This window comes from Manacus candei, unplaced genomic scaffold (genome assembly GCF_025592945.1).
Source record: "Manacus candei isolate 608988 ecotype Guabito, Panama unplaced genomic scaffold, ASM2559294v1 h1tg000014l, whole genome shotgun sequence".
NCBI classification, from domain to species: Eukaryota; Metazoa; Chordata; class Aves; order Passeriformes; family Pipridae; genus Manacus; species Manacus candei.
In genome coordinates this window covers 43,884,483-43,908,212 of record NW_026138062.1, presented here as the reverse complement: position 1 = coordinate 43,908,212, position 23,730 = coordinate 43,884,483, and the positions used below count along the sequence as shown (strand labels likewise).

General features: G+C 40.4%; 1 protein-coding gene across 4 annotated transcripts in view; it reads right to left on the bottom strand.

Moving 5' to 3' along the window:
• The window catches only part of SLC36A4 (solute carrier family 36 member 4), a 96,093-nt gene extending 79,352 nt beyond the window's left edge, over window positions 1-16,741 (bottom strand). For 2 of the 4 annotated variants that reach the window (XM_051780537.1, XM_051780540.1), the window contains exons 1-6: window positions 16,655-16,741; window positions 8,204-8,327; window positions 7,368-7,458; window positions 6,246-6,334; window positions 4,848-4,943; window positions 3,173-3,257 (exon numbers count right to left, since the gene is read on the bottom strand). In XM_051780537.1, the coding sequence (XP_051636497.1) occupies window positions 3,173-3,257; window positions 4,848-4,943; window positions 6,246-6,334; window positions 7,368-7,458; window positions 8,204-8,327; window positions 16,655-16,682 (513 nt within the window). In that variant the 5' untranslated portion in view covers window positions 16,683-16,741. Of the gene's footprint in view, window positions 1-3,172; window positions 3,258-4,847; window positions 4,944-6,245; window positions 6,335-7,367; window positions 7,459-8,203; window positions 8,328-16,224; window positions 16,616-16,654 lie in introns of those variants that run through there. The other 2 variants (XM_051780539.1, XM_051780541.1) reach the window with 2 other exon arrangements.
• Between the last annotated feature and the right edge of the window lie 6,989 nt (window positions 16,742-23,730).

Sequence of the window (23,730 nt, the reverse complement as noted above, 5' to 3'; positions counted from 1 at the left end):
TTTTGAGTAGAATAAGAATCTCACCATCATGGCTGGGCTTTGCAAATGAAGATTTGGGAAGGGCTCTACCCACGCTTGTTACAAGCACGCTGGTGGCTAAAAAGGCCAATACGAGATAGACAAGTCTGGTTGCAAAAGGCACAGCAGAAAGACTCCTCAGGTGGAATATTCAGCAAGACACGATCCCTTCTGTGTTGTCTTTTCTCCTCAAGGGTGATCCTGCATGCATACTCAAAAGCAGCAGCGTTATAGATACTGTGCCTCCAGACCTCCGGACTGGAGGCCAGAGTAGACCAGTTATGGTGATCAATATGACCAAGGCTGAGATGTTGTTTCAGGGAGTCCTTGTATCTTCTCTTTGGCGCTCCTCTCTTGCGGCAGTCGGTGGCAAGTTCACCATAAAGCAAGATCTTAGGGAGGTGGTGGTCCTTCATCCTGGAGACATGCCCTGACCAGTGCAGCTGTGTTCTCAGTAACATGGTCTCAATACTTGTAACTGCTGCCTGTTCTAGAACAGATGTGTTAGTCACATAATCTGACCAGTGGATGTTTAGGATTATACGGAGGCAGTGCTGATGGAAGCGTTCTAAGAGTCACAGGTGGTGGCGATAGATGACCCATGATTCAGATCCGTATAAGAGAGTAGACAGCACTATGGCTCTGTAAACACTGATCTTGGTACTTTTCTTCAGGTGTTTATTTCGTCACACTCTTTTATGAAGCTTTCCAAAGGCACTGTATGCCTTTGCTAACCTGTTGTCTATCTCTCCGTCAATCTCACCATCCGAGATGATGCTACCTAGGTAATTAAACTGCTGAACTGATTTGAGCTCTGATTCGCCAATGGTGATATGGGGATGATGGAAGACTTCCTGAGGTGCAGGTTGATAGAGAACTTCTGTCTTCTTTAAGCTGACTTCCAGCCCAAAGAGCTCAGCAGCGTCTGCGAAGCAGGATGTTAAACGCTGCAGAGTTGCATCTGTGTGGGTGACAAGGGCGGTGTTGTCAGCATAAATCAGCTCCTGGACAAGATGATTTAAGGTCTTAGTATGGGCCTTCCCGTCCAGAACAAGTGGTGGATCAATCTAGCTGAAAAAATTCAATTATGTGCAGATACAGGTGATCACAGAGGATTCTATGAGGCCTTGAAAACAGCATACAGGCCTACATACCACGTCCAAAGCCCTCTACTCAGCACTGATGGTCAAACATTTCTGACAAATAAAACCTCCATTCTGAATCGATGGTCTGAACACTTTCAGACTCTTTTCAGTACTAGCCGTGTAGTTCAAGACTCAGCAATTCAGTCCATCACACAACAACCAGTGAAGAATGAATTCGATACTGCCCCCGCTTTAGGAGAAACTCTTAAGGTCATACAGCAGGCGAAAATCAGCAAGGTAGCTGGGGTTGATGGAATTCCACCTGAAGTCTGGAAGCATGAGGATCAAGCACTCCATGCTAAATTTCATGAGTTTGTGGTGTGCTGTTGGGAACTAGGCAAACTACCATCAGACCTGCGTGATGCAGTCATCATCACTTTGTAAAAGAAGAAAGGAGTTAAATCAGACTGTTCAAATTACCGTGATATTACTCTGCTCTCCATTGCTGGCAGAATAAGAATCTACACGGATGATTAATGCTCAGTAACCTGCCATACCTTATTCCTCACACACTTCTCTAAATACAGGAGCATACAAAGAATCACAGAATCGTTTGGGTTGGATAAGATCGCCAAGATATCAAGTCCAACCTGTGACCGATCACACCTTGTCAACTAGACCACAGCACTAAGTGCCATGTCTGATCGCTTCTTGAACACTCCAGGGATGGTAATCCCAACACCTCTGTGGGCAGTCCATTTCAATGCTTAACAATCCTTTCCATGAAAAAATTCTTCCTGTTGTCCAACCTGAACCTCCCTTGGTGAACCTTGAGGCTATGTCCACTCATCCCATCATTAATTGCCTGTGAGAAGAAGCCAACCCCCACCTCACTACAACCTCATTTCAGGTAGTTGTACAGAATGATAAGATTCACCCTCAGCCTCCTTTTCTCCAGACTAAACACCTCCATCTCCCTCAGTTGCTCCTCATCAGACTTGTCCTCCAGACCCTTCACCAGCTCTGTCGCTCTTCCCTGGACAAGCTCCAGTACTTCAGTGTCTTTCCTGAAGTGAGAGGCCCAGTACTCAAGTACAAGGCCTCACCAGCGCTTGTACAGACACAGGTCCAGATTCATCCTCATTAGCTTTATGTCAAGTGACTAACCATAATCTCATAAGCAGCTGTCATGAAAGTGATAGGCATGGTTTTGTTTCCTTTGTCAGTGATGGATGGTTGAGGGGAAGAAAAGGGATAGCTGGGTTTTATTGAAAGGTTTGGGATTGCTGGGGAAGTGTATAGGTATTTGTAGTTCTGGTGACTCATTTGCAATTTTTAGTTGATTTAACCAACTTCAGGGATATAACCTGAAGTAAACTATGTGACCAATTGCAAAGCATTCACAGAAAAGCAACAACAGTTACTAGATTCTATCATGTCTCCCCTCTATTAGATATTAGATAGAGGGGAGACAGGATAATAATATTCAAAAATATAAACAGTATCCACGAATGAAAAAGAATAAATTACTTAGAGCTAGAACATGAAATAAAGGACTTGCAACATTGATAAGAAATTTTAAGCTTCTACAAAGAAGCAGCTGTCTAACAGATAAGAAAGCATTGGAACTGACTACTGAGGAGGCAGCGGAAATTTCAATGTCAGGCATTTTTAGGAACAAAAAATCAGGATTGGTTTAGATACAGTGGATTCTGCGAAGGGAAGTGACTAAACAGGAACAAAAGAAATATTCCAGTGACAGCAAAAAGGGTAAAATATGCCCAGGAAGTTGGGGGTAAAAAAAGGTTGCCAGCAGAAGGCCTAGGGGAAAAAAAAATTGAGGGACAACTGGCTCCTCATCCAGTTTCATCCTTATTCTCTATCATGTCCGCAATTAAGTTTTAAATTCAACAAACAAGTCAGAAGGCAATAAACACTTTCACAAGGTCTGAATTCTGTTCATTTTGGACATTGCTCCTATTTACCAAAAGCTTTATAGGGATAGGAAATAAAAGCGAGGAAATATTAATCTAAACCCATAACTGCTTCCATATGGCAACATTACTCACTTGTTTCACATTTTCTGCCAAGAACACAACATAAACACCACAAAATCCCAGCTGTGTTATCACTAAGAAAAAGTCCACAATACACCTGAGGAAGAAAAAACAAACATACATTATACTTAAGATCCAAATAATTAACCCATTGTTACCTAACATGCAATTACTGCTCCTTTTCACAGTAATCAAAATGCAACACTCAAATGCCACATTAATTTCACAAGTACTGCAACACATGCTCCTCTTATGGCAAAACAGGGTGTGTGTGGTTTTTAAGGTAACACTAAGTAGGTTTTTGTGTGTGTGGTTTTTAAGGTAACACTAAGTAGGCATCACAGTTTCTCAAAAAAAAAAGAAGGTACTCAACATATTTTAAAGTCGCATAAAATGAAATTCAAGGACTTAATGTGGTACAAATGTTAACAACAGACATACATATTTGATGCACCCTTTAGCCCCCGACACAGCAGTTTTCCACCAGGTCCAGAGATGAAATGTCTCATATGCAGTCTAAGACATAAAAGTTGCATCAACTCAACACTTTCACATCTTACCAGGCAGGTCTATCTCAATGTGTCCAAATACACATTCAGACACTGTATATTACTGAAAAACACTAAACTATGGTTCAGGTTGTTTTTGAAAAAAAGTAATACACAGTGGTGGCCTGAAGACATGGTGTAATGAAGCTCTGCTAGAGTTAAGCATACAACAGAGATCTGCCCCAGAGAATGGATTTGCTGCAGTACAGCGTCTCTGGAGATCCAATCGCCATTTGTGGCTTGTAACTCTTAGGTGCAATAGAGAATTTTGTCATTATATATCAGTACGAATTAATTTTCCCTCTAATTGAGCTCTTCTCCATTCCTACAAAGTCATCACAAAAGATCTTAAAAGAACTAGCTCACCTTTTGCTTACTCGAAACAAAGTAATAGCCAAAACCCCTGATGCAAGATGCTGCATCCTTGAAAATAACAGGAACAAAAAAAATTCTTCCACAAGTGAGGTAAAAACCACTTTAAATCAACGTTGAGCAATATGTTTGTTCCACTATTCACGATTTCACTACTGCGCAGTCATACTACAAACTCTACAAACAGCTCTACAGCAACAAATAGCAAAGAAAAATATAATAGTCTTTTTTAAAAGAGGGGTAAAGTATTTAACAGAGACAACAAGCTATTAACATCTTCATGTCATTATTGCAAAAACAGTACCTACTTTATCCATTATTTGTATGTTATATTTAAACAGGAAGCAAAGCAATTCTTTGCTTCCTTTCTGAATAAATCCATTAAAGTAATTAACATCTACAGTGTCAACCTGCTTAAAGAGTGAACTCTGATGCAGGGAATGCTGGTAAAAGAGAATGAAAACTTCACTACATTAGACAATACAGAATGCATTTCTGGTTATAACACATCTCTTCCTATATTACTAAACAGAATTCTTTTTCTTCACAGCTCTTGTAGACCTGAAAATTAAAATGCCTAAGAGAGACAGACATCCTCCCATGTCACCACTACTAGCTGGTAGCAGGAAATAACAAATGACACTGCAAAAAATCATTCTTAAGGAAGGCAACATCTTAGTGAAAAGAAATTCTCCTATCATTCCAAGTCAAACCAAATCAAACTTTTAATAATGAATTTATTCAATTAAATTCTAATTCAAACTTACCTGCCCCAAGAAGCTCGTTTCTGAAGAGCAGCAAGGGGTCCCAATTCCATGGCATAACTAACTGTATCACTATACCCCAGTGAGGACTTTTTCATCCTGAAATCAAAAAATTAAGAAAGAATGGAGTTATTAAAAACTATGCCCTACCTTGAAAATGCTGTTGGTTTCCCAGGATTATAACCTGTGGCAACATTCCACTGGCGCTGAATTTCAGAGGTATGGCTCGGTCTTCCTTACTCCAGGAAGGGCTATTATTTAGCACTCAACAAGCACGTTAAACACAATGTTGCTTCCCCCACTTCAACAGCACTAAATAAGTTCCTTACAGAACAAAGTTTTTTTATAAATTAATCCAAAATCAGATACTTTTAATATGAGCTTAAGAAACTGATCTCAAATCTAAAAGTCACAAAGAATTTGAACAGGTTTCAAAAACTCTTCCTGCACAAGCAGTCAAAACTGATTCAATGATCTTATTTCAGTGATCATCTTCAAAGATCATTCAAAACCACTGTGGAAGAAGTGAAGAATTCAGGAATGACAGTGTCCATTCACAGTACAATGTCATATTAATCTGGTAAGAGATTTTCCAGCTACGGGGGCATGAATAGTTTTGCAATTCTATTCAGTTTAAAACTTTTACTGCACTTTTTAAACATGAGACCCTCTCACTGCTTTTCTTTTAACACCTGACAGTAAGATAAAAATGTTTAACAAAAGTCACTATTAAACAAAATACTCTGTCAGTCTGAATAGCTCTACCAATCCGAAAAACTGCTTCCCCCCAATATTGTACAACTCACTTGGAGGAGTATTTAGTGTTTACCTGCTCGCTAGCTCATTTTAACTCATTCCTTCAGCACTACAAGTTCAAAGAATCAAGTTGTCACAATTCAAAGAGACAGAACTCACATATAATCATGGAAGACATTGACAGGATTTCTTAGTTTATCTTTTATTCCTATAGAGTACTTATAAAGTGGTTATTTATAAACTATACACTTTCCAAAGCTATGAAGATTCAGAAGCTATGAAGAAATCTATGAATATAAAGAAGGACTAATGGACTGAAAATAAGCAATTAAAACTGCAATGAGAAAGATCCTATTATTTGCTAGCAGGGAGCAGGGTACTGGGCAACACGTTAAACTAATTTCATTTTGAATATGAACAGAGAACAATTATTTTTTTTCAGTGAGTTGCACAAAGCATACCTATCATTTATAGGTACACACTACAAATTTGAGTGTTGCTTCCAACAATTGGAAGATTCTAAACTGACAGAAGGAACTGCTATAGCATCAGGACATTCTGTAGGCCAAAAATCACAAACAGAACAGACAAATTAAGGAAAAAAATACTGAAACTCAGCAACTGAACAAGTAGTTCCACATTTACCTCTGACACAGAGAGTGGCTGCAACGTACCAAGATGTGCATACAGTGAACCGATATAACTCCTATGAACACAAGGCTGATTGGTCCAACCTGGTATGGAAAAAAAAAGGAGGGAGGACACAGGAAATATACAGAATTTCTCATGAAAATATTCTGGGGAAAAAGCTCTAAATGAAAAAAATTCACATTGTAGCAAAAAAAAAAAATTTTGTGCAACTGCATTTTTTCCCTCTCCCAGAGGGGGGGTTACTGCTGACGTTTCACAGCATTCCTTACTTTACATGCACTACTTGAGAGATGGCTATAAGTACCAAATGGGCACAAACAACTGCACTCCTCTAACTGCTTCATTTGCCCAAAAAAGTTTGTCAAGAGAGAAGACTGCATATAGTGTCCAATTCAGAACAGTGGTTTGAAGTGGTTTAAAGTGGTAATGATAGCAAAAGTTACAAACTATAGATAACTCTCAAATTAAATAATTTGTTTCAGAGTGGAAGTTTAATCAGAAATTTTCACAGAAGGAATCTGCTTTTCACATGTAACTGTAACACTTAAACTGAACATCCTGTACTATAGAATTACAGGATTATTCAGTTGTAAGATGAAAATTTCACTTGAGTAAATTTACCCTGCCCTAGGAAATGCATTGTTTATTACCTGGTATAAACAACCTGTGCTATAGCCTGTTTCTGCAGAAACACTACATTGATTTAACAAGCTGATGATGCATTCTAGAACATACAATCTGCCTCTAGAGAAGTGTGTACAAAGACAACCACATAGTAACAATTCCCATGAGACACTATAGGACCACAGGAGTCTGAGTAAATCAAAATATTTATTTTTTTTTACAAAGTTTGTGTTTTGACCAGAAAAACACTTCGGCTACACAAAAACGCAACTCATGCAATTAAGTCCTCAGGGTGAAGTAGTAACTTTTTTTTAAAAAAATAAAAATCTTAATCTTCAGTACTAATTTCACCAGACTAAAGAGGAAAATCAACACAACTCTATTAAGATTGCAGTAACAAATAAGTATAGGGATTTTAGTTTTTCAGGACATATATCTGTAAATCAGTCTAGATATTTCTCCTAGTGTATGAAAAAAGAACTGAATTCTTACCACAATACCAGCATTTTTTATTGCAAGTGGAAGACCAAGAAGCCCAGTTCCAATGTTTCCCTTGAGGAGGTGAGTAAGCGTTTGTATAAACCTGAGGATAAAACATCACATTAGAAGTACACTGAGATGGGGCAGGGGGCAAAAGTAAAACCACATCCTCTGTCATTTAATAATAAAGTGATAAATTTTGAGCTTCAACTCACGGTGGTGGTCTAGTTATCTTAAAGTACGTGCAGCACATTCAAATAATGTTCTTATTCATCATTATATGTGAGCACTCTCAAATAGAACATACAAGTCTGATCTTCAGTTCTTTACTCCAGATTGTGAAATGTTATTTTCTGTGCAATTCTATTATTCATTTGCCTCAGAGTCAAAATTACCAAGTTTTATCACTGTTTTATCGCTATTTTAGAATAAATAACATTCAAAAACCAGCTGCAAATCACAAGTCTGACAGCCAAAGCTTTATACAAATTAAAAAAGAAAACCAAAACCCAAACCTTTGCCATCTCTTTTAATTAAACTTTCACAAACAGATTATCTCCAGAATCTTCTCAAAATCTTCTTTAAACAGCGCTTGGATTTTGAGTAATCCAGTCACTTTGCAAATAGGCACCTTGGAATATTTTACAGCCACATTCTTAGCTTCCAAAGAACAAAAAACCTATTCAAAATGGGCTGCTTTTTGGCAGAACTATGTAAACTCCTGATGTACAACCACAAAACTGTCCTGCAGGTGCAAGAAAACCCCTACACAGTTCAGTAAACTGCTCATAAGAAATGAGGGAGAGGTAACAAATTTAAACAAGCTGATACTTAAGAGTAACACATACGTAATGCCTTCTTCATTACCAAGCTGGTAATGTGTTTTAACTGGCAGGAAATTATTTTCATGCTCTTCTTCTGAGATGCCATCTGAGTCTTCTTCATCAATTAAAGGCTTCATTACTTCCATGCCTGTACAACAGAGTTAACACTGCATTAGCATTAGAAACAAATTTCGAGCTAAGTAACACCACCTAGCAAGAGCAAGCAGTCAGCAGTGAACAAAATCGCCTTTCAGGCAAAACTAACAGCTTATGCCAGTTTAATGTTGAGTAAATTATAACCATTTTTAAACTACTACAGTTAAGTAAAGTAAATCCTGCCAAGAGCAAAAAGATCATTTACCCTACGCTTGCCTACCACAGTATCCATTCATAAAGTACATCAAGTCTCAACTTTCATAACTTCCACCAAAAAAAGAGAGAAATCCCGGTGACTTAAACATTACTGAATATTTCTACTAAAAGCATTATCAGGCATCGGAACGGGTTGTCCAAGAAAGTGGTGGAGTCACCATCCCTGAAGGTATTTAAAAGATGTGGATGTGGCACTTAGGGATATGGTTTAATAGTAACATGGTAGTGCTAGGGTAACAGATGGACTCAATGATCTCAGAGGTCTTTTCCAACCTTAATGAATTCTAAGTATGCAAGAGCACAGTGAATTACCACATACCTTACAGAACTCTGAAAACACTGATGAATACCATGAAATTCTTTAGCTACATTAAAATATAAATTAAAACATTAGCTACATTAAAAGACTATTCAGCAAGCAAAAATATTTCATAAATTGAATGAACACTGAATACCTTAACTATTTTAAGCTTACTTATGATGTAAGAAAAACACGGATTCTAATGGAATACCTGTGAAATCTGCAACACCTGTGAGCCTGCAGATACATTTAAAAGAAGGTACAGGCAACTGACATCTTTAAAGTACATAAAAGCATATGAACATGCCAAATAAAAGTTTTATTTTGGGGAGTCATTATGGTCAATCTGATAAAAATTAACACTTAATTAATTAAAACAAGATATGTGCAGACAGGAAATATAGAATGCATTGAAAAGTAGCCATTGTACTGGGTTTGTGTAGCAAGGTTTTGGTAGCAAGGGGCTGCAGTGGTGGCTTCTATGAGAAGCTGCTGGATGTCAATAGAGCCAATGCCAGTCAGCTCCAAGATGGACCCACCATGGCCAAGGCCGAGCCTAACAGTGACAGTGGCAGCACCTCTGGAATAACAGTTAAGAAGGGGAAAACACTGCTGAGCAACAACAGCTGGAGAGAGGAGTGAAAACAGGTGAAAGAAGCAGCCCTGCAGACCCCAAGGTCAGTGAAGAAGGAGGGGAAGGAGGTGTTCCAGACACTGGAGCAGAGATTCCCCTGCAGCCCGTGGTGCAGACCATAGTGAGGCTGCTGTGCCCCTGCAGCCCAGGGAGGTCAATGGGGATGCAGAGATCCACCTACAGCCCCTGCAGGACCCAACAGTGGAGGAGGCTGTGACCTCAGGGGAAGCCTGTGCTGGAGCAGGCTCCTGGCAGGGCCTGTGGCCTTTTGGAAAGAGGAGCCCACGCTGGAGTAGGTTTGCTGGTAGAACTTGTGGATCCCATGGGGGATCCACACTGGAGAGGTTTGCGGAAGACTGTCTCCCATGGGAAAGGACCCCCACTGGAGCAGGAGAACACTGTGAGGAGTCCTCCCCCTGAGAAGAAAGGAGTAGGAAAGATAACGTGATGAACTGATCACAACCCCCATTCCCTATCTCCCTGCACTGCTGGATGGAAGGAAGTAGAGAAATTGTGAGTAAACTTGAACCTGGAAAAAAGGGAGGGATGGGGAAAACGTTTTATTTTTAGATTTATTCTTATTTTTCATTACCCTCTCTGATTTGACTGATAAGAAATTCAATTAATTTCCCCAAGACAAGTCTGTTTTGCCCATGATCGTAATTGGTGAGTGATCTCTCCTGTCCTTATCTCAATCCATGAGCCTTTTGTTATATTTTCTCTCCTCAGTCCTGCTGAGGAGAAGAGTGATAGAGTGGCTTCTCAGGGCACCCAGCATCCAGCCAGGGCCAATCCACCACAGCCATTTAACAAATCATTAAGGTTTTTATTAAACCTTAAAGATGTCTAACCCACCAGCAGGGCACTGAAGCCAATGCTAAGTAAGAATAACCTCTAAAGAAAAACTGTAAAACAAGTGTAAAAATCCTACAAAGCAGAAGGCAGCTTATTCAAGTCGTTAAAATTAAAAGCAGAGCTCAAACTCTCCTGAAAAAACTAAAGGGTCATCCGAATTTCATGTCAGTAAAGTTGAAAGCCAGTAATGAAAGCACTTGACAGAAGCAAAGATGACTAGTTAAGAGCAAAAATCAGAGGTCAGAGACTCAACCAGTAAGTACACTGTAGAGCAAATTTATACTCAGTGATATTCTAATTATAGAAGTCAAGGCAGACTTAAACATGTTTCACTACATGGCATATAGTCTATAAATTGATCAAAAGAAGGATCAGCAAAGTTCCTTCCCTCTGCTCCCACAGCATTGTGCTGACTAGTTCTTGAGGATGCCACGACCATCCTCTCTCAGCTCCGAGTCCCTGCTGGGTTCATTTGATGCTCACAAAGACCTGCACATTCTAGTTCTGGAGTAAAAGTTTGCCCCCTCAGGGGTCAGAGGGAGCTGGAAGTTTCACCCAGTGGGCAATTGATTAGGCTCATTTTCATTCTTTAAAATATTGATTCTAAACTTAGAATCTGAAGTGTTTTCATTAGGAGCAAGCCAAACTACAAGCGTGCAAAGTCTCTGATCACATGAGATTCAACTACATATAAAAGGAATAATAATAAAAATATTTTCCAGTTTTGTCTCCATCATATTTCATAGGATGCTCTTTGTAATGCTAAGCAACAATGACAATATGCAGCAACTAAGGTTCCTATTTAGCAGTGTGAGGGAACCAGCACAACCCTTAGGACCAATAGCTCTGGTGACTATCAGCAACTGCTCAGTCAAGAGAGAAAAGTAAAATTTTCTTCTTCCCTTACAGCCTGAGACTGGAACATTTGATATATACCTACATCTACATTGTTTACCATGCAACCGGATGACACTCAGAAGACTGAATTTTTCAGACACCCCATTTTACTTTTCTCCCAACTTCCTGACCCATCTTCTGATCACAAAGGTAGTCCTTTAAGAATGGATTTAGACATACTCAAGCATTCCCCTCATCTTTTAAATAGTAAGAATTTTTCTAAGACAAGCTATTTTTCTTCTGAAAAGTCATCTGCCCATGCTTAAAGCTGTCTATTGGAGCTGGAATAGTGATGACAATAACCCTCAGATGACTAATTACCTAACTTACTGTCAACTATTCACCCATGTTCTCAGAAATTGCTTAAACTAGACCTCAGAATATCTGTTTCCAACTTGTACACTAAGGTTGGCAATTTGCTGATCCTGTTCTAATGTAATAACACACTTGAGAATAAATTCTATTAGAAGTTTTCAAACACAGGCAACAGCAATCTGCATCAACTCACATTGTGATAACTATACTTACTACAGGTTCCCCTGAAATACTGCATTATATAAAATATTCCGATAATGCTATCTCGTCTCTATTCTAGCCATAGAAATGCTTTTGAATTGCCTCTTCTCCTTGTCATTCCTCCTTCATCCTATGACTGGTGTATAGTTTTGGCCTAAAATATGTGAATCCGTTAAAAGTAAAGGTCCTGGGACATAATACGAGGTTTGGGTCATGCAACTTTCTAAGCATGGGTTTTTATTTGATGAGATCCCTGCTGCTGGAAGGAATACTGTGGCTGTGTCCCACTGCACAGTCCACACTCACAGTGACATACAGGTTTGTGTAACATCCAGATTTAATGGATCCAAACTTGTTGTCCAGAGCACACCAAGCAAGAAAGCTTGAGCTCACAAGGTCAAAGAATGGGTGCTTTGCATACTTGTACCTAGCCTGAAATGAATTATTCTGGAAAGTCCACAGTCACTGCCAGAAAATTGGTACAGAATACCCATATTTACTTTGATTCCTTCCTACAAAGGTCCAGTATGTGCAGTTTAAATCAGATCTCAAACTCCAGCTACAAGAACAGCATATACATGTCATACTTGCATCAAAGATGAAGTTGTCTGGCTGCTCTCACAAAGCACCTGGTGCAGAGCATACCTCAGCCAACCTCAGGTCCATGCTCCTCCAAGCTGTTCTGGTGGCATCCAAACACACTACGAATGATCCAATCCAGTGCCCAGCCACTGAAAATTCTGCATTATCATTACTCAGCACAACTTAGAATGAGGAAATTCACTTCTACACACCCTTTTGTTTTTACTTAGCCTAAGTACCAGTCAATTTTCAGCATTGTCTTTCAATCAGCTAATATGAATTTCTTTTCTCCTTGTACCACCACAAAAATCTTTTCAGATCAAATGCTGTCTTCTGATTGTCTTTAACAGCTATTTAAATATCTGTCATTGTTTCTGCTTTCTTCTTTGAACACCCAAGTAAGCAGGGTGCCAAAAAGCTCTGCAAGTACTGCTACTATCAAGCAAGGCAACAGAGTGCATTTCAACTTCACCCAGAGTTAACCACTGCAATGTTTAAATTGATTCCTTAAACCATTGGAGACATAAATTCACTTATTCATTACAGCTACACCTCACACTAAAATCATGCATAAATGTCAACACTGTATCTTCAAAGACCTCTGACAAATTTCAGTCACTAATCAGCCACCAGTTACACAGTGAAATTAAACCTACAGTGTTTAAATTGCTATGACCAGGATTTCCAGATTTGAATCTTCAAGTGTACTTTTCTATCCCCTAGAATTTGCATCTTGACAATGTTTATGGACATATTACCAAAGAAACTTTTGAACTGTTATTAAATGGACTTAATTCTAAAGCTTTTACAGCACAATAAAGCAATCCTTTGGTTCCAAAATTCTGTAAAGAAACAAATTTTTCACCAAGAACTTTAGTTAATTTTTCTATACAGCTCAAGCAATTAACATTTCTAAATTTAACTGAACCATGCAGCACCACAAGTAATAAAACTGATCATCATTTTCATTTTACAGAAGAAACAGTGACAAAAGGATGAAAGTTTGCCAGGGCTGCACAAGAAGTTAAAGGTTGAGGAGATATTAAAAACAAAGCCAAGTACAATCTTCTATTGTTCCTCTGGAGAAGGTCATCCCCTAGCCAAAGTCATATCTAAAACCCCCTTTACAAATCCAATTTAACAGTATGATCTGGTTTTTGTTAGCTTAGTTGTTTTTCCTTCAGGTTTTTGAAGTCAGTGTCAGCAAACAATAAACTCGATTTGATATATAAGCATAAAAAGATTTGGGGGATAGAATATAGCCCACATTAGCTAATTTTACTCATTTACAGGAGAAGGAACACACAGACATTGTTGGAGCAACACTTCACATGTATATTAAGTGCTCAGCAAAAAGCAGCAGGCAAAGGACATCTCATAGATACTTCACTGCACGGTCAGCTTCTACATAAGAACATGCCCACAGGGCCAGAAACACTGTACAAGATTCACAGTCCTGTGAAATCTGTTTATTAAATAGAGGGTGACCCAGGGCCTCCATAACTGGGATAAAGATTCAAGTTAACAAGCAGCTAGTTTGACTGTTGAATAAAAGAGAAAATCAGAACCATGTCATCTTTACACTAGCCTAAAATGTGGGTTTATGCTAATATTTTCCCAAAGGCTATGGAAAGCCATATTCATGATCCAGAGGGTATACCCAGAGCTTTTGTCACCAACCAAGGCCAGCTGCTCTTATGGGACAAGGTTAGCACTTGAGTCTGTGAATAGCAACACAGCCTAGGAGACTTCACTACAGTGTAACACAGAAAACACATTTATGTCTGGCAGCAACCACGTCTGTGACAACCGGAGGGGCTTGGTGTTCCCAGCAACTACTGCAGTCCACAAATGATCCATTTATTGTCTCAACGCTGTGGAGAAGCTTTTTAATTCAGCATTCAGAACCAGGGCTCTCAAGACAAATTTAGTTACAAAGAAAACATTGCCCCTAATTATTTTCAGAATAACACTCAGTTACTCCCTCAGCCACAGAAAGAAGTACCTGTTTCTCCACTACCCAAGCTTTAGCCTACAAATAAACTTCCCAGCATTTCTCCAGAAGGCATCTAACTGTATAGTCCAGCATTATCCCTGAAGCACACATGATCTCCCACGTTACTCAGTCACATGCTTCTGCAACCTCCAAAGAAATTATGGAGCAACACGAAGTGACTATGGATGGTAGTGCTAGGGGTACACTGGTCCACAGCAATAAACATCTGTAAATTTTCCTACTTAAAGAAGGAAATAACAGATAACCCCAATACACCATACACAAGCCAACTCCCTTTTTATCTTCCACTACAGCAACTCTCATTGAATATGAGAGACATAAAAACAAACAAAACCCTCAAACTGAAACACATTTTCCAGTTTGAAAATTAAAAAGGAAAACTCATCTGGTTTAAAAGTTCCTGTTAAATACTAATAATTATATTTTCCAGAATAGTAAAAGATAGCATTAGTTTTTGTTGTGTTTGCTTGCCAAGAACTTTATGCTTCATGCTGTTATTTAAATCCCTCTTTATTTTTCTTTGGAAAATATATCTTGTGTCATTTATCTGTTTCCATTACATGCTGTAATTTAATAAAGTAGATTTATTCAGCTTTGTGGTAGAATTTATTAATCATGAGAATCATTATTTCTAATGTTGAAAGTCAATAATGCACCTCAAAATGCATGAAGAACTGTTTGCTTTTGCATCACAACTGTCAAATCCAGAAGGCTCATAAAATCAGACAGAGTTATTAAACCAAGTGTACACAAGCACAGGTCTCCACAGTTATTACACCCTTTAACCCCAACCCACAATGAATCATTTATTTGGGAAAACGCTAGTCTTAAATAATCCACTATCCTGTCTAGACCAAGCCACACATTTCTACTATTAACACACTCTCAAGGGAAGACACACTGGCAAGACTTTCACTTTATTAAGTATTCGATAGGACAAAACCATGTAAAAATCTTCAGAATTCTTAGCAGGTGTTGATCTGCATTTTTAAACAGTTAATCCCATAAACAAATTCTGCTTCTACTGTCAGACCTGTAACCTTAGGGAAAAAAAAGGCTTAAATATCTTTCAGCCACCTTTCCTCGGGAAGTGGCAGTCCCTCGATGCAAGATGGAGCAGCCTTGGGGACAATAAAATTTGAAGTATGTCTTCCAATTCCCACCATTACCACTGGACAGGACGAATTCCTCAGATTACAGTGGAACTATAATCTTCGGATTTCCAGCAGAGGGCAATAAGGATGATTAGGGTACTAGGACATCTCTCTAAGGAGGAAAGGCTGATGGAGCTGAGCCTGTTCAGCCTTGAGAAGAGACAACTGAGAAGGGACCTCCTTAATGTGCATAAATATCTGAAGGTGTGAAGGGGGGTGCCAAGATAAGGCCAGGCTCTTCTTGGTGGTTCCAAGCAATAGGGGAAGAGGCCATGGGCAGAAACTGATGTGCAGGAAGTTCCACCTGAAAGTGAGGAAGAACATCTTCACCGTGCGGGTGACCAATCACTGGAGCAGATTGCCCAGAGAGGTTGCGGAGTCTCCTTACTTAAGATATTCCAGAACCATCCGGACGCAATCCTGTGCCATGTGCTCTAGGACGACTCGGCCTGAGCACGGAGGTTGGACCACGAGACCTACTGTGGTCGTTCCCAACCTCACCTATTCTGCGATTCTGTGGACACAGCTTTGAGACGAGATTTTCAACCAGCCCAGCCCAGCCCCAGTTACACTTTATAGCTACACCTGCTACAAGCTATCTTGTCCATCTGCGGACAGAAAAACTAAGAGATGAACATCGATGTACCCTCCCCCACACAGACTTAAAGCAAGCCACAATCGTTCATCGCAGATGAAAGAGAACGTATTTTCATGTACTTCCATGGAGGCCGTGACTTCCCAAAGAAACCGAGCGCTAGCCAGGTGTGACTGCCCTCCCCAGGGAGCGACTCCTGCAGAACCCCAGCTCCGCTCCCCTCAGCCCGCCCGGCCTCAGGTGCCGCCGATCCGGCTCCGGGGTGCTCAGCCCTCACCACCGCTCCCCCGGCCCCGGCGCCGCGGAGACGCGGCAGCACAGAGCGCACCCCTCCCCCAGGTGGGATGGTTCATCCCGCCCGCCCCGGTGTGCTGAGCGCCGCAGCGCATCCCCCGTGGGCCGAACCATCCCGGCTGGAGCGGAGAGGGGTGGGAGCTGGCCGGCCACTCTCGGCGCTCACGCCTCCTCCCCATGCCCCGCGGCCAGCCGCCATCCCGCCGCCCCTCAGCCGCTCTGGCCACCGCCGGGCCGCACGGCTCAGCCTCGCCTCACCCAGCTCGTCCCTGGCCGCGCCGGCCATCGCCCCGCCGGGCTCCGCTCGCCCTTCCGCGGATGTGGAGCCGACCGGCGCGGCGCATGCGCCCCGTGGAAGCGAACCAAAGAGAGCGGCGGGCAGGCGGGGCCTGCCGGGGCTGAGGGGGCGGTGCCGGCTCCCGGTGCGGGTTGTGTCCGTTCTCGGTGCCCTGGTCCGGCAGTAGCCCGGCGGCTCAGTGTCCACTTTAGCACGTGCCCATAGAAATACAGAGTGTCTCAGTTTGGAAGAGACCCATAAGGATCATCAAGTGCAACTCCCTGCTCCATGCGGGACCACCTAAAACTAACCCATATGACTAAGAGCACTGTCCAGACGCTCCTTGAACTCTGATATTATCAGCATCGTTACTGTTGCTCCTTGGCTCTGCTGCAGCCCCAGGTGTGATGGCCCCATAAAGCGCTGGACACATCTGCCGCCCTCGGCAGGACTGGGGAGAGCGGCTTTGCATGGGGCACTGCAAGCACAGAGCCATAATTAATCAGCAGAGACTAAAATCAGGGTGAGAACAAAGAGTGCAGCGGAACTTGACAGCTCAGCTTGCCTGTGATTTGCAGTTTGACCTCCTGAAAGTCAATCCCCTTCAACAGTTCAAATTATTTTCCCTGTGTGAAACAAGAAATGACTCATAGAATCATAGAATATTAAGGGGTTGAAACAGACCTTAAAGATACCCAGTTCCAACCCCACTGCCATGTGCAGGGACACCTCCCACTAGACTAGTTGCTCAAGGCCTTATCCAACCTGGCCTTGAACAGGGCACACAAAACCTCCCTGAGCAATGTGTTCCAGTGCCTTATCACCTTCACAGCAAATAATTTCTCCTGTATATCTAACCTAAATTTCCCCTCTTTCAATTTGTACCCATTACTCCCTGGCCTGTCACCACAGTTCCTGGCCAAGAGTCCCTCTCCAGCCTCCCTGTAGGCCTCTTTCAGACACTGGAATGTTGCTACGAGATCTCCATGCAACCTACTCCAGGATGAACAGCCTCAGCTGTCTCAGCCTGTCTTTGTAGGGGCGGTGCTTCAGACACAAAATGTTATTTGTGAGAATCATAATTAATGATGGATGATATGAAGTGTTATCTCTAACTAATCATTTCATATCAAATTACTCACTCCCTGAAACTGATGTTCCACTTTTTGTGGATTCCACAGGAATGCTGCATCTCCTCTGCACACTCTTGTAGATAAGAATATTTCTTAACAGCTTCACCAATAAGCAAAATAAACATGAAGGAAATGCAGATAGTGAAACAATTCAAAACACTGTGTATTTAGAAATCCTCTGCTCATAATTAAATGTTTCTATCCATAATAAAAGAAAGCAGTATTTCTTGTAATTTCTTAGATTATTTTTTTTTTAATCTTTGGAAATCAAATATATCAAGATGTTAAAATAGATTTCAATCATAGTCTCTAATAAAAGCTACAATCAGAGCTTCGGGTCACTGCAGTGATACTCAGAATTCTTACTCTCTAAACCTTTCCTCTGAAATGAAACATTTTAGACTTGTAAAACAAAAGCTTGTACAATTCCATAAGCTTTTATTTCATGGTTTGAGGACCCTAATGCAGGGCTGTTTGAAGGGGGGATGATGTCCTATCTGAATGAAAGACACAGTGCTCTGAAAGATTTTTAACTGAAGATATACTGTCTAGCCTAAAAGGATCACCTTTTGATAGAACCTTCTCCTAGCAGGCTTAGTCTATTGTGACTTCCAAATATCTGGAGGCTGAACTTCCACTAACCTGACACCCACCCTTTAATCTATCTTTCATGCTAGTTCCTCCTAGAATAATGTATCAGTATTTCTCCATCAAAACTATCAGTATTCTGCCCATATATATGATTGATTTGACTTAAGTAATAAAGTTTCCCACTGTTGGTTTCCTAAAACAGAACTTTTCTTTTTTGCAATAAGAATGTATGATAAAATTTTTTTTCTACACAAGAGAAATGCAAGAATCATCTGAAACTTCTCAGAAACTTCAGTCATCTTTAAACAAACATCATTAATTAGTTTATCTACAGTGAAGAAATTCCAGTGTGGAAAACATTCATTTTCAATTGTCAAATTCATGTTTATTCTGGATACAATACTCCAGACTTTCATTAAAAAAAATGAGCCATGTGAGTGAGCTATTATGTGGTTTCCTCAAATTTATTTTGGAAAAGGCTTCTCAGTAGGCAATCTGTTAGTGCAGGTTATTGATTTAAGGAACTGATTCACTAATTACAATGCTTGTGTCAAGCCTTTATGCAATGTGTATGTATTTTCTTTGTATTCGTCCATATTCTGTATTCTACATTGTTTCTAGTAATGCCAAACTTCGTTTGGGAAAATATATAAGATCACTAGTGTATATTCAAAATTCGTATTCAGTTAACAGTGTTCATTCCTTCCACCTTGTCATTGCATCTCAGGACTTGGCTCCCAGTAAATCCTACACAGACATTGAAGAGACATTAAGGACATGATACATCTTTATTTCACATCCTACTCAATGGAAAACTTCTTGTTTCTGCTACTTGCCATTATTAGCATCAAAATTCCTTTCTCCAGGAGAAGGTTTATTATGTGTTTAAATATATTTTTCTAATATGCTCCAAAAATTATATCTAATATGTGACTAACCAGTGGTGATCAATTAATATTCAAAAAACACAGGAGATTCTATAATGTGATAGAGATTAATGATTTTGTAATATACATTTTGTTCTCCTTTGGTAAGAATAGAAGGATTTGCTTTACTGCAAACATCTGGTTAAATTCTAGACACCCATCCATCAATGCAAAATTACTTCATGATGTGAATATTGTAGACACCAAATGCCTATTTGCCCTAGGCTTCATATTCTGCATAGCATATACAGCTTGCCTCTTAGAAATCATGGATTCAACTCATGTTGTTTCTGTTGATTCAGAACAACGCCAGATGGAGCAAAATACATAGCTTCTTCCATTTTTAATCTTTTTTAATTAAAAGCTAACCCTGAAATCTTTAAGGGCCATTTTTGGAATTGTTTTTTTGTCTACCTAAACCCTCCTTACTAGAATAGATGCTCTGCTAGATCTATTTCCACACTGTTTTGGGGAAAAAAACCAATAACAGAGTAAATTTACAGAATTACTGTTTCAATATACAATTCCTCCATACAAATGCCAGCTAGCTTTAGTTTGGGGGCTGCTCACGTTTTGAGGAACTTTTCTTCCATTTCTTCATGGAATCTTTTTTTTCTTTTGCAATGCTTTATATTTGGCTTCCAGACCATCCAGCGGCAGCAAGTCCCACACTTTAATTATGCATTGTACAAAAAAAAATTGTGCCATTTGAGCATTCTACCTGATATTCATGTGATAACCTCTAGTTTTGTAATATAAAAATAATTATTCCATTTATCTTATCTTAGTCATTCTTGACAGATCACTGTCATACTCTCTCTCCTATGTCTTTTCCAGGCTGAAGAGTCCTGGTCTATTTACTCTCCCCTCACAAGGATGCCATTTCCTGCTTATCATAATTTCTCTCCCCTTCTGCAATTTCTAGATCTCCTATGTTCAGTTGTATATAAGGGCACCAGACCTGCAGCCATACAAAGTCACTGAAAACCCTTCTGCCTACATCTGAGTGTTTTTCACTCTTCCTTTTTATAACAGTTTGTATTTTAACTTTTACTCAGGTACTACTTTGCAATGTGATTACTTTGCATGGTGTTTTAATAAGCCGTTGGTAGGCCTCAATTATGTTGCCATCCATCTGCCTGTAGACTATAATTCTGTCTGATTGGCAAATTATTGGCATTCCTCTAAGATTTATACCACTAATTTATTTGTAAGAGCACATTTTGAAATCACCTTGAATATGAATATGGCATCCGCATTTCATTAGATCCTGGATAGCATATTGCTCATCTAGGTATTAAAAAGCAATACCTCCTGCTAATTCATCACTCAACATCATGGGATCAAACTGAAAAAGGAAATATTTAGGTTAGATATACTGTGAGAGCAGTGAGGCACTGTAACACATTGCCCAGTGAAGCTGTGGATGCCCCGTCCCTGGCAGTGTTCAAGGCCAGGTTAGATGAGACTCTCAGCAATGTGGTTCAGAGTGACTTCCCTGCCCATGGCAGTGAGATTGGAACAAAATGATCTTTAAGGTTCCTTCCAACCCAAACCATTCTGTGATTCCATGAATCTGCGATGTAAAACATGTATATATCTTTTCACCTCTTTAGAATTCCTTGGTCACAAGCATGAACTTTCACACTAAGTCCTTATGATCAATATGCTGCTCTGTATTAGGCCATTTTCAAGGGTTCTTATTTTCCTTCTTTTCTTGGTACAAATTTCAAGCACTGAACATTCTAAACTGTGGTAAAAAAATGAGCATCTAAATGCAGCTTTAAAAAAATGCAGTTGATAAACCAGGAGACTCAAGGTTTTAGAAGGACTTGTTTGATGTGTCCTGAATAGGGGACTGTTTTGTAACATCTTTTTGATACGAAGCTTCATGCCATGCCTGCCTTTCTTTGCCATGAAAACATTTTTAGAAGGAGGTCCAGAGGTTGACTTCCATTCCATTTCTTAGAATCATAGAATAGTTAAGGTTGGAAGGGACCTTTGAAGATGATCTGGTCCAATCCCCCCTGGTCAAGCATGGTCAGTGGGCCTATCCAGTATTTTCACAAAGGAGAATCCACAGTGTCTCTGGACAGCCTATGCCAGTGCTTGGTCACCCTCACAGGAGAAAAGTGTTTCTCAATGTTCAGAGGGAACCTCCTGTGTTTCAGTTGGTGTCCATTGCCTCTGGTCCAGGCACTGAACGCCACTCAAAACAGCCTGGTTTCCTCCTCTTTGCACCTTCCCTTCAGTTCTTTGTAGACATTGATGGGATCCCTCTGAGCCTTCTCTTCCCCTATCAGAATAGTCCCAGCTCTTTCAGCCTTTTGTCACAGGACAGTTGCTCCAGTCCCTTCATCCTTGTGGCCCTTGGTTGGACTCTCTCAGTCTGTCCTAGTCTCTCTTCTACTGAGGAGCCCAGACCTGAATACAGCGCTACAGGAGCAGCTACACTGGTGCTGAGCAGAGGGAAAAGACTGACCACCTCCTTTGATGTGGTGTCAATACTTTACCTGGTACAGCCCAGGATGCCATTGGGTCGCCTTTGCAGCAAGGGCCCATTTCTGGCTCACATTCAGCTTGGTGTCCTTTTCTGCCAAGCTGCTTTCCAACTGGGTGGCCCCCAGCATAAACTGGTGCCCGGAGTTGTTCCTGAGGTGTGTGGCTGAAGATGGCAAACGTTGTCAATGTCACTAATTAAGGACAAAGAACATAAAAGACCCATTGTGTTTAACAAATATGCATCAAACTCCAAAACTGCTGTTCATAAGTTTGATTGCTACAACTGTGACAAACACGGAAATGTTAGGTGGTCCCCACTGGAATCCATAAAAACCCAGCTGTTTAGTAACAAAATGTTAAGTCTAGTGTGTGTTGACTCTCTCTAAGCTCTGATGAAGAATAAGTATGATTACAGAAGATGCTGCAGTGTCAAAAATGCCAGTGGTAGTTCATACTTCAAATAGAAATAATCAGCACAGTTCAAATATCAGAAGCATTTGAGAAAGCCGCGAGGATTTTTCCCAACATGAATCATTATCACGTTAGTAAAGCAGAATATTTTTTCTCTCCCTTAATGAAATTAAAATATCTTTATTTGCATATAGATCTGTATGTGCTGGGACTTATCAGTCAAGCATTGCCAACATCAAAGTTTGCTATTGTTGTTTAATTTGGTGGGCTGCCAGTGTCAACTTTCTTATAGTACAGTTCAAAATAAAAGCACAGCATCCCTTCAATAAGTAGGTCACTTGGGAAAGTATCGCAAATGTTAAGACACTTGTGAATCTTTGTCAGCTCTTATCTCATTTATCATTAATATTTAAGTAAAAAACAGATGCACTGCATGATAAACTTAACAAGTTGCATTAAAGGAGATCATAGGAATATTTTGGGCAGTGCTTCAGATTTACAACACTTTTCCATATTATCCTGCTAACTTCATGACTTCTACAATCTGAAAACAGTGCTTAAATTCTGAGGGTGTTCTACAAATACAATACTCCTTTTACTCTAAGCACCTGCAAGGACCTATCTGGATGCTTGTGAAATTAGGTAAATGTCTGTAGTTCTGCACATGAATAGAGATACTGTCAAGTCTTGACATCTGTCTCCAGTGTATGGTGAGTTGTGTCTTGTACTGTAGTATTCAGTAATAAAAGGATCAGGGAGGTCTCTCTTGTGGCCCTGTTCTGGACCTCTAATCAGATTTCTCCAAGACTATGTCCTTGGACTGTTAAGGGACAGTCCTCTTTGAGTCAGCTCCCAAAAAGCACTGTGTACAAGAATGCACAAAGTCTGTCTTCCCCCATTTCCACAGTCCCCCAACACTATTCCAGCAGGCTTGGCACCTTCAAACAGCCCACATGTCATCATGCAATGTTTCCAGGGCATTTAGTATACACGCAAGAACTGAAAATAGGTGACAGAACAAGGGAAAGGAATTGTGGTAGTGTAAGATAAACCTCTCCTGTTTTAAAAGGGAATTCTACCATTCACAGTTTTTCACAGCTGGATATAATACATCGGCCCAGGTCACTTTTGATGCCCATGGCTGTAATATCACAAAAAGCTATGGCCCACCAGCAGAGCCCTAAGGCAGCTGTCAGCCACCCTCCCACCCCTATGATTCACATCACCTTTGGGAACTAGCACAGCCCATGGGACAAAAAATTACTCCCCAGGTCTGCTCTAATTTAGGAAAAAGCTCCAGAGAACTGCAGCTCAGAACAACTGAAAATCCACATCGCACCATGCACTGCAGGGACTCCTTTCATGCATCTTTCTAGGATTCTCCTTCCACCAGCTGTAAGGCTTTTACAGCCCTTATATTCCTGTGAAGTAGTGTTCAAAGAGGAGTGTAAAGGGCAGAAAGATTGTCTACCTGACTGAGCTTCCTGAAGTAAA